Genomic DNA, 11,770 nt, shown 5'->3' with positions numbered 1-11,770 from the left:
AGCCCACAAAAATTTGGAGAACAATAAAATAATTAATTTATGTTTAAAATTACTGGGCTTCAGCTGTTGCTGTTCAGACATAATAATCTCTTTGTGCTCTTCACATAGTGAGGTCAAAAATCTGGGCAATCCTCCACAAGTCATACAGAAATAACAAACGATCCATCTAAATATCACAGACCCGCTCTAAAATTACTGTAAAACAAAGACATAATTAAATATGTCCCACAATATGAAGTAATGAAAAGGGAGTAATGAAGCAATATAGAGTAGGGCCCATTGCTGCCTTGCAGACATTTTTGTGGGTCAAAGGTATCCTTCAGCTTTTCCAAAGGTAAAACTGTCTTTTAAAAGGTAAAAATATTGATGTGTTCTTCTAAATGCCATTTTACCTTATGTGACTCTTTGCAGCAACAACTGTGCTTTACTTACAGTCCTTGGTTGGCTTTTAGGACCACACATTGATATTTGAAAGCTGAATGTTGTTGAAAAACACTTTTATTTGTTACAGACATTACAATTTCCTGAAGACAATGTGACATGACAAAGGAAGACAAACAGAGGACAGTTGCAAAGATCAGACACTAGAGGTTTTACAGTACCATATCTTATGTTTCCCATCTGCCAATGTTAATGCAGGAAAGTGATAGTGTAGGGAAATAAAGACAAGTTTACTTGTAATACCCTATATTCAGAGATTTAACTTCAAAGAAATGTCTAGTAATAATTATAATAATAGTGAGTAATATTTTCAACATCAAGGTAGTTTGCTTCTATAATATGAGTGTTAATCACAAAGCGGATCCCTAAGTGGGCCGCACACGTACCAATATGATGGTTACTCGCAAATGTCACAAAACTCTGTATATTTCAATACAGCAGAATAACAGCTACTTTAGACATTTCACAACATGCACATAGAGTGTATGTATGATTTCATATAAGATACATAGAGCTCTGAACAAAAAAAACAACAAACAATTAGACATACTTTGAAAGTAATTATAAAAACAGCAGTGCTAATAAATATTTTCCGAAAAGGCTGCTGGTAATTCATTTGTGCAAGAAATACTTTTCAGTTGTGTGACTGTTTCTAAACACAATACAATCTTATGTAGAATACAAAATAATATTCTCCTCTCCGTATATCTAAACTATAAGAGCACAGCTCATAATAGCTTTATGAATTCTGTTTTACATTTCTTTCTCTTTAATTGATAATATACAGTACAGTATTATAAATCTTTTGCTTTTCGATGTCTAGCATGTATTTACCATCTACTCATTAGAGGGAAAAACATCCCTGCACTTTTTATTACTCAATGTCTCTTGTTAACGAATGGCAATCTCTTGATTCCTCCCTAATCATGGGAAAAGTAACATTAAATTTATGAGAAATAGTTAGTGTAAATGTTGTATTTTAGTGTATCTGAAATATGGCTATTCAAATAACTAGGTCCAAGGCACAGAGTAGCTCCTCCCCCTTAAGCAGGTGTTGCCGCCCAGCCACAGGTGCGTTAACTTCACAGTCGTAACGGGTAAGCTGGGGGAGGGGCACAGATATCACCCCGCCCTCTGACGATCTGCTCATTAACCTACTTGCAACATCTAAGAAAAAGAGAAATAGCAATTACTTACTGTATAATGAAAAGTAGCTGCTCTGTTAAGATTCACAAGGACTTTGCCAATTGATGAAAATCCTAAATTAAAGTGTGGTCTCCATGGTGACACACCAGATGGCAGCAGAAGTATCGTGGCATGATGGAGACCTCCTGATGATGCAGTGTCTGACTTTCTGACCTTTTTCTCTGGTAAATCAGCCACAACCTGCAGCACAGACCCCTGAGAGACAAAACACATCAACAGTCACTCATAAACTGTACTTACATACATACATGAATAGAACATTGCCATATTTAAAGTAACAAATAGTATTACTTGTACATAATAATTTATATTTAAATGTAGTATTAAGTTAACTTCTTAAGTTAGGATGTTAAATTAAGCTAAATGTTTCATTGTCCCTCCCACATGAAAATGTATGTATAATTAGAGTAATAAAGTACATTTTCAGTAACATTTAAAATTTTATGATTATTGTAAGCTTTTTTTTTTCTTTTTTTTTTTTAAACAAAAACTTTTGTGGCATCATAACAAAGTACTGTATGTAAATACATTAACATAGTACTAAACAGATATTGTTATAGGCCAGGCTTAAAATGTACTGTAACACAGGGTGTTCTGTCTCTGTATCCTATATCCTATCTCTATAAGGTGTCCTTGATTTTAAAGAGGTTTAAGACCTCTGCACTAACACTAAAACATACTGATGTTCACACTTACCAGCCTTATTGCTTCAGAGAGAGTTATGGTCTCAAGTTTCCTCTTGAGCAGCTTTGGGTTGGTATCACATGTAGAAGAAATATCACTGTCTTGAATAAATACTCTAGAGTTACATAAAGCAACAGGAAGAGTGAGATTAATATGGAGGCAGCAGAAAACTGATTTCTCTTGAATGACTGTATTGAACTGTTAAATGTTTATTTGAAGCACAAATCTTCTCACCAAAATGAGCCTCTCTGGAGATAAGGCCTCACCTGCTACTGGTCTGTTCTGGGGTTCCAGAGCTCTTCTGAGCCGCATCACAACACACTGATTCTGATGGGGTTGTTGGGACAGAAAGGGTAGTTTTTGTGCTGCTGGAGGGCATCAATTCAAAAGCTGAACCTGGGCTGGAACACACAGACTCAGCCGGAGAAAGAGTCCGAAGCTGGAAATCATCATCCATGGGAATGTATGGCGCTAACATCTCCAGATCCAAACCCACAGCCTACAAAAACCATCAAAACCATCACAATCAGCACCATTCACATCACAAAAAGCAACAGAATTGCTGCACATATAGTGTGGAGCAGACACAACCTGCTTATATCATGAGCACATTAAAACATTTTTAGCATGTAGATTTCCATTTTAGCCTTGTTAAAAGTTCAAACATTCATTCTGAATATTCTTAAAAGCTCAAAACCAAAGCCAAATAAATGGAATTGTATCCATTTACCTGTGTATTAAAGGGTCTCTTAGACTCAATATCCATGGAAAAGAGTCTCTCCACATGATCCGCTTTTAGCTGGTTACTTAATCCTGAAACCATGGGGAGATCAGCCTAAACATAAAACAAACAATACTGAAAACAAATTCATGTGACATTTAATTTACATTTGTTATAAAGTATACAGACGTTTTAAAAAGTACAAGGGAGCTTGAGGTAGTTTTACTCCAGTGGATATTTCTCTGGGTATAGAAAACAGCTTGTCCTTATGTCTTAAGAAACTGTGCCCTCTTTTTTTCTTCCAGTAATATTTGACCCATATTTGAATCTATGAATATATTCTTGATTAGTGTATAATGCCACAAAATCAGTTTTGTTGTAGTAAAAAAGTGTATTATGATAGGGGATTAAATGCAACATTCTAAAAAATATATATATAGTAACACTGTAATTTTTAAAGGATTAAAAAAAAAAAATATTAAAAACTTAAAAAACTTTTATAGTATATCAACTATAATAAAACAATTTCAGATTTATTCTACCTGTAGAAAATCAATTTTAGTACAATTTTAGAGCTGCATATTCGCATTGGGACACGCCTTTAGTGTCACGTGGTCTGAAGACCTTGTACAATCATGCCAATTTATTGGCTGATGGCGCTTAAGGGACACCCCTAGGGAACTACGTCACGGGCTCCATAAAAGCGCTCACTTTGGTGCCATCGAGTCAGATTTTCTGTTCTTCAGTGCACAATCTCGTCTGGCCCGTGTTGTACCAGCGACTCACGTCGAAGCGAGGATCATTATTATTCTCCCTTTTCAGTGGCAACACAGGATGGAATTTAAGAAGCAACTCGTTTTATACAGCGTAATTTCAGAGCAATTTTAATGTGTTTTTTCAAAACATTACAAGGGTCTGACGGGGACAGCGATGCTGTTCGAGGCTCGCAATTTCTCACCACGAGGCGTTATCCCCACTTGTTCCAGTTCCACGGCCTCCAGATTGGAGCTCTGTGTGCAGAGGCAGTTTGGGATTTTCAGCTTTGTGTCTGAGAAGATTGGAGTGGAAACACTGGATTCTTCCTCATGTTTGTCGCCCTCCCCTTAGCGAAAGTGCAAATCTTGGACAAGCTCTGAGGCCTAGCTTGGCGGCCATTCTCTGACGAACAAGCCTGCGAAAGAGTTACCATGCACGTCTTGAGCCGTCATTATTAAAAACGCTGTATGAGAGAATTCGTAGTTGAAGGTAAGGAAACAAATTGGCCCTTTGTCCCTATTGTCTTTTTCTGTGTAGTTCTGAATAAGGCAATGGAGGAGCGGCCTCGGCCTTTCTCTCTCTCCCCTCCCCGTTCGAAGCATATTGCTCACAGCGGAGGGGATCATGCATGGACCAGTGAGCCCAGCCGCAGAACGAGGGGGCTGGAATAAGAGAATATTCCCCAACGGAGTGATGGCGAACCAACGCGTGAGCGCTTCGTCGGTGCCATTATTTTTTCAGGATGCTATCAGGAGATGTAAGGTATTTTATCTCATTTTTTTGTCTTTCACCCGTTCGTGGACCATGCGGGTGTTCTGGCGAGACAAGAGATGTGCACTGCTATCTCTGCTCGATTTTTCGGTGGCAGCATGGACGTCATTCTTTTCAGTCAGCTGTTGGATCTACACATGATGGTTTTGTAGTCCAACCAAGCGCATCGCGTTAAGGAATACTTTGATCTGATATCGGCTCCATTTGGAATTTCCCTCAATTTTCCCCCCGCAGCTCGTGCTGGGGAATGTGTTGGTCAAGGCGATGCTTTTGTTCGCGAGGGTGTTTCGTGGTACTACGCATTGTTCCCCCATTATATGTTGGGACAGGTTTAGTTCTAACCCGTTTTTTCAGTACACCAATTTAACCCCTGTAATTTATGCTGGCGAACGGGCATTGAATATTGTCAGCTTGAGTTTTGCCTCTGCCTCCACAACCAAGTGTCTCGGGGCACGCATAATATAACTCGATGCACAATAAAAATAGTTCTACGCACGAGCCTGTTGAGTTTGCTGTGTAACAAAGGATGAGCCCCTATTCAGTGAACGAAATTGGACTGTATAAATGTATCTGTTTCTCTCCTGTTTGCCCTTTGGTCAGCATCGGGATGAGTTTGCCGTTGTACTCGCCTCGAATGTCCGACAACCAGAATATGGATCAGTTTTCCCCCGCAGCTTGCTGGGGAGCGAACATAAAAAAAAAGCGCTTCCCGAATTCAGCCTCTGTCTCTATGACCAAGGGTCTCGAGATATGCATAACGAATTCGATGTTCATCAAGCACAAGTGTACACAAAACACACAGTGAACATAAGCACCACACGTTGTCCCCCCATAAGAATGCTGGGACCATTGTGGCGAGCCTGGTTCCTTCAATTCCCCTCCATGTTCGCACATTCTTCCCCGTTCTATGCTAGGGAAGATGGTTTATCTGGCATCCTCTGCTGTAAATACATTCAGAGTGACTGCTTTTTAAACTGCCTGATCGGATTCTGCCTTCTTCGAAAACCAAGGGTTTCGAGACATGCATAACAGAATTCGATGTTCATCGAGCACAAGTGTACACAAAACATACAATGAACATCAGCACCACACGTTGTCCCCCCATAAAGAATGCCAGGGCTGTTGTGTGCGAACCAGTTTTCTGAAATAATCATTCCCCCCCAATGTTCATACACTTTTTGAAGGTTTATTCTGTCAGCGTCCCTGCTGTAGATACATTCAGGGCGCTCATCATTTATGCCTAAATACAATAAAGGCAAAACATTATCAAATTCCCTTCAACCACAGTATTAGAGGAGCGAAGGCTTCCCTCCGCTGTGCCGCTGTTTCTGGGGCAGTCGCCAAAAGTAAGCCAAGTGCGCCATCTAGTGGTTAAAGGTCGCGCTGCAGGCAAGAGCCATGCATTAATCTCTCTGTCTGCCCATCTGTCGGCTTAGCAGCAGTTGTAGGGCATTTTGAACTGGGTACTTAGAATGATAAAGCATGGTTATGTCATTCAATTCAGGCAGGCTCCACCGATGTTTAATGGGGTTGTTCTGACAGACGTTTCTGTTTGGGAAGCCCCATTTTTGATTCAGGAAATACATTTTCTCTTAAAAAAAGGGGCAACCTTTCAGTGATAATGCAGCTTTTATAGCCGTTATTTTCTGGTCCCATTCTGAATTTTGAGACGTTAGAATTTCGCTCTAATGAAATGTCAATTCAGAATGCTGAGGCAGAAACAAATAATGTCACAAGTGCAGCCGGAGGACTGGTTTGTGACAACAGATTTGAAGGACGTTTATTTCCATATTCAGATTGCGCCGAAGCACAGGTGCATCCTCAGATTCGCTTTTGTATCAATTCTGCGTCCTTCCGTTTGGACTTGCGCTGGCCCCACGCACCTTCACAAAATGCATGGATGCAGCTTTGATGCCCTTGAAGCTTCAAGGCATCCGTGTTTTGAATTATCTCGACGAATGGTTGGTGTTTGCCCACTCTGAGACTTTGTCTGCCCAACATCGAGATGTTAACCTAGAGAAGAGTGTCCTGTTGCAGACTCTGTTTCTAGGGGTGGAACTGGATTTGCGAGTGTGACGAAGAGGGCGTGACGATGGATGCCTGGCACTGAGTTGCCCCAATCAGCGGGAGAGAGATAAGGAGGAGCCGGGGATACCAGTTCTAGAGAGAGACACACGGAGCTGTGTTTGTGTATGTGCATGTGTTTTGGTTATGCTGAAAAGCAGTTTTATGTTATGTTTGTGTTATTAAAGTCTTTTTTATCTTTTTGACTGGCGTCTCCCACTGATTGGAGGCAACTCAGCACCAGGCTTCCATCGTCACGGCCCAGTCAGGCCCTCCTCCTCGTCACACCGAATGATGCAGGTACATCTGTCTCCAGTTCATGTTCCGTCATTTCGCAAGTGTCTAGCGATGTTCAGAGTGGGACGTGTTCTCCCAGCGAGAACATTTTTCACAAGCTTTTGGGGCTCACGGGGTACAGAGCAAGGTGAAAATCCAGTTCACTGCCCTGTCGGTACAGTGCAGGATTTTTTTGTAAGAGCATTTTGGGGCCGGGGTTGCCCCGGCAACGCTTAAAGGCTATGTTGCCACTATAGTGGCTGAGCATGGGATTATCAATGGAGTCTCTGTCGGTAGACATTCTCTGGTCTGTCATTATATGCACTAGGTACGCAGGCTTAGACCTTTTCGTCCCGTCCTCCTTCCCTTATGGGATTTATCTGTTGTTTTAGAGGTGCTCTCGGGTGCCCCGTTTGAGCCCTTGGCAGCAGTTGCTATAAGTTTTTGACTTTTAAAATGGCCCTGCTAGTAGCACTGGCATAGTTTAAAAGGATTGGTGATTCGCATGCCCTTTTGATCAATCCCTTATGTATGGATTTTGCACCAGGGTGTTTAAGACCTTGTTTGGGCTATTTGCCCAAGGTCGTTTCTACATCATTTTGCTAGCAGACTATTAATTTTCAGGCTTTCTATCCTCCCCCATTTGAGTCGGAGGAGCATAAAAGATTGCATATGCTTTGCCCAGTTCGGGCGCTGTGAGTTTATGTTGACCATACTAGCCAATGGTGTTAGTCAAAACAGTTGTTTGTGTGCTTTGGTGGCCGCAACAGGGGTGGTTTGGTGTCCAAGCAGCTGTTTTATTGGCTTACAGATGCAATTTCAAGTGTTTACGAAGCACACGGTTTACATTCGCCTTCGGGTATTCCAGCCCATTCTACGAGGAGCATTTCATCCTCATGGGATTTGGCTAGAGGTGTGTCCTTGGAGGACATTTGTAAGGTGGCAGGGTGGTCCTCTCCGCAAACATTTGTTAGATCTTATAATCTGGATGAGGGTTTGACTCCTGCTTCCCAGGTTCTCTCTGTTGGAAAAGAGTAAACTCATAATTTTCTCTGTTTTATTCAGACGCTTTAGCTCGCTTGTGCATCGCTATATGCTTGCCACACAGCATAGACAGTTGGCATCTACTGTTCACATGGCGTGAATGTATATCGTTCCCAATGCGATTACGCAGCTCGAGTTTCTATGAAAGGGAACATCTCGGTTATGTAAAACGGAACCCTGGTTCCGAGTGGGAACGAGACGCTGCATAAGCTGGCCATACTCTCAAGGCTCATGCCTTCCTGCAGAAAATCTGACTCAATGGTGCTAAAGCGAGCGCTTCTATGGAGCCCGTGATGTAGCTCCATAGGGGTGTTGCTTAAGCGCAACCAGCCAATAAATTGTTGTGATTGTACAAGGGCTTCAGACGACGTGACACTTAGGGCGTGTCCCAGTGTGATTACGCAGCGTCTCGTTCCCACTCAGGGAACCATGGTTACGTTTCACGCAACTGAGATGTTCTTTATGCCATCTTGTTTTTTTGGAGAAAATAACATCCAATACCCTATCATATAAAATCATGTTATTAAACTTTTTTAAAACATATTACCTGTTCAAAATTGTAAACAAAATATATATATACTCTGTGTGTGTTTGTTTGTGTGTGTGTGCATGTGTGTGTGTGTGTGTGTGTGTGTGTGTGTGTGAACATGTGTATGTGTACCCCGCTTTAGAGGTAAGAATCAAAAAGATGCAGTACCCAGGGGAGCATGTGGGGAAACTAGATAACAGTATAGGGCTAGGGGCTAAATTTGAGAAAATGTGAAATGTTTTTAGGTCAAATTTGATTCATATATATAAAAAGAATATATTTAAAGCTGCATAACATTCAGAAAGTCGGAAGGTGAAAGGTCACAACTGGTTCTTTCCATATGGGTCAAAATTGACCCGTTAAGACAATGGAAGGAACAATTTGTGTAAAATACTTATTTCTCTTAAACAATTATATACAAAAATACATTTTCTTTTTTTTTATTTGGTTTGCTTTAATAGTCTTGACAAAGTCACAATGTTTCTCTACTATTCTGTATTTATAACATATTCTTTACCTGTGACGGGTCAAATAATGACCCTAAGACAATAGGGGGGTTGACACATTTAGACCTTTTGTAACAATAAATTGTGCATATTTGGTTTCTCCTATAAAGCATTGAAAGTTTGTAAAATCCAAGTATAAGGATATGTACTGTAAAATTGTGGGATCTGGATGAGTCAAGAGCAGATGACTGTGGGAAGGGGAGGCTGTCAGACTCTAGCTGAGCTGTGGAGGTGTCAGCATCATGTAGGGTGGAGAACAGAGCATCATCAGGAGGAGAGAGGGGTGAGAGGGGCAGTAGAACACTGGAGGAGGGAAACATGACATCATTGTAGAGAGGAATATCCGTCAACACAGAGATCGCTGAGTCTGCAAGAAATTAACAGAAGGACATTACACTTGTAGATCTCCATTCATCTTTGTAAATTATCTTAAGGCAAATTATATACTAATAAATCATAAACCCTTCACAGCAATTGAACAATATGATAAAAGTCTAGTTACTGATTGTTTGGATTGTTTGAATTGTAGTATATATTAGGTCATGTTGTAGAATAAAAAAATGTTGCATGCAAAGTTTGAGAATAAATCCTGAGTAAAATTCAATAAAGTGAAAAAAATTCAATTACTATGAGATGTTTGGAATAGCATACGATCATATACTACTCATGCTATTTCTGCAGTATGTATACTGTAGTATACACATGTTCTGTATGCATAGAAAAAAAAACATATAAGCATCTACATTTACTTATATGTGCAGTACATAAAGCAAACTGTCAGAAAATATTTTTTTTCTTCTTTTAAACAAAATTGGGATTAAAATACAAAATAACCATATATATATATATTTAACATAACTAGATAACACTTGCTGAATTAAAAATTAACAATAACAATTAATAACAATAACAATTAAAAATGTATTATACTACATTTTGAAATCTTAAGCATTGCATATTCCATACTATTTCACATAGAGTGAAACAATCTAAAAAACAGTAGGCAGTATACTGCATAATAATATGCAGTAAACAGTAAGCTACTATTCTTTTCTGAATATAGAAGAATTTACTGCAGGCTAGAATTGTGTACAATACATGACCCTGAAACTTCCAAGACTGATGGTCCAATGTCAGAACAACTAAGATATCTGGTTAAATGAGTCTGTGTGGTGCACAGACCTGTGCTGTTAATATCCAGTGTGAGGACGGTGTGTCCTACTGCAGGGTCTGTCAGTGTCTCTGGCTCCCCCTTCAGACTGTCATGTAGCACTGAAGGTGTTAGCTCTGCTTCCACACACTCCTCTTCCTTCTCATCCCCCTCTTTTCTCTTGTCTTTTAGCCCTCCCATGGTTACTTCATCCGCAGCAGATTCTATCTTGTCATCTTTCACCATTTCTGTCTCATCTTCCTCTTCCTGTTTTATTTTTGTACTGTTGGTCTGTTGTAGCGACATGATTTGTTTGGGTTGTTCTATGCCACTGCAGAATAAAATATGTGAACAAACAAACAAACAACATTTCAGAAGGGTATGTGGTCATTTCTGCACTTATTTGCTAAAAATGTGAAAAAAGAAAAAGACTATCTATGGAGGGAATACGTTACGTTCTGCGGCGTTTTGTCGCAGACTAGTCACAGACTTAAAGGTGCCCTCATTACTGTAATTTTTTTCCTTGTTTAAAAAGTTTTACTTCTAATGAAATGAATAGTAATTTTTAAACATATGTGTAAAATCATGACCACTCCTGTGAGATGAAGTGTTCAGTCATATCAGTAACCTTATAAAAGCTCTTTTATTCTACATGGAGCAGGGGTGTCTCATGTGGGGAGCCATGTTAGGATCACATGACCAGCTGAATACTACTCCCTTAAAGGGATAGTTAACCCAAAAATGAAAATTCTCTCATCATTTACTCACCCTCATGCCATCCCAGATCTGTTAGACTTTCTTTTTTCTGCAGATCTTATTATGATTTTTAGAAGAATATTTCAGCTCTGTAGGTCCATACAATACAAGTGAATGGGTGCAAAATGTTGATGCTAAAAAAAGCACATAAAGGCATCATAAAAGTAATCCATATGATTCCAGTAGGGGTGTAACAATTCACTCGTTTTCTTGATGCATCGATTAGTAATCCTGCCGATTCATATGCACCGATCTTGAAATATGATTTTTGAAACGAGAATATCGATTCAGCAAATTAGTATACAATATTTTAGAATATATAAATATTAAATTAGTTACATATGTGATTTAAATGAGACATGCGTGGCTTCATTCTCTAGGGCATCCCAGAGCATGTGCCGTCACAGCTCTCCCCACACAGACATGCGCTGCACTCTTCCATCCCCCTTCACGGGATCGCGCCTGCTCTCTGTTCCATCTGTAGCTCTCACTGAAACTTTCTGAGCAGCTTTCCGAGTCTTTCATTTTTTTAAATGTAGGACTCAGGAATTTGTGTTAATGAATTGAATAAAATGACATTTTAAAGACATAGTTTATGTTTTAAATTGTTACAAAATTATGCCCTTATAAAAAATGCCCCTGAAAATCAAATACAGGGGGCAGGTATTGACCCTAAATGTAAAAGTACATTTCTGTACTTCAATACACTGGGTCACTACTGAAATAAAGTGGTTTCATTGTGAGGAAATTTATAAAGATGTTATTTTCTATAAAATAAAATAAAGTGCCATTTTACTGGTATAATTGTTTAGTTGGGGACTTTGTGTGCAGAAAACATTTAAATTGAAGTCATCTATATGATTGCT

At 39.7% G+C, this 11,770-nt stretch overlaps 1 protein-coding gene across 4 annotated transcripts in view; it reads right to left on the bottom strand.

Annotated features, from left to right (window-relative positions):
• Window positions 1-492: 492 nt before the first annotated feature.
• The window catches only part of LOC127414184 (hypoxia-inducible factor 1-alpha-like), a 39,746-nt gene continuing 28,468 nt past the window's right edge, over window positions 493-11,770 (bottom strand). For all 4 annotated transcript variants that reach the window (XM_051651990.1, XM_051651993.1, XM_051651991.1 and 1 more), the window contains 7 exons: window positions 10,181-10,479; window positions 9,148-9,365; window positions 3,062-3,166; window positions 2,598-2,830; window positions 2,344-2,446; window positions 1,734-1,842; window positions 493-1,608 (listed from right to left, as the gene is read on the bottom strand). In XM_051651990.1, the coding sequence (XP_051507950.1) occupies window positions 1,445-1,608; window positions 1,734-1,842; window positions 2,344-2,446; window positions 2,598-2,830; window positions 3,062-3,166; window positions 9,148-9,365; window positions 10,181-10,479 (1,231 nt within the window). In that variant the 3' untranslated portion in view covers window positions 493-1,444. The remainder of the gene's footprint in view (window positions 1,609-1,733; window positions 1,843-2,343; window positions 2,447-2,597; window positions 2,831-3,061; window positions 3,167-9,147; window positions 9,366-10,180; window positions 10,480-11,770) is intronic.

Source organism: Myxocyprinus asiaticus, chromosome 23, assembly GCF_019703515.2.
Source record: "Myxocyprinus asiaticus isolate MX2 ecotype Aquarium Trade chromosome 23, UBuf_Myxa_2, whole genome shotgun sequence".
Taxonomy (NCBI): Eukaryota; Metazoa; Chordata; class Actinopteri; order Cypriniformes; family Catostomidae; genus Myxocyprinus; species Myxocyprinus asiaticus.
Note: the sequence above shows the minus strand (reverse complement) of the source record. Positions and strands in the feature narration are given on the sequence as shown.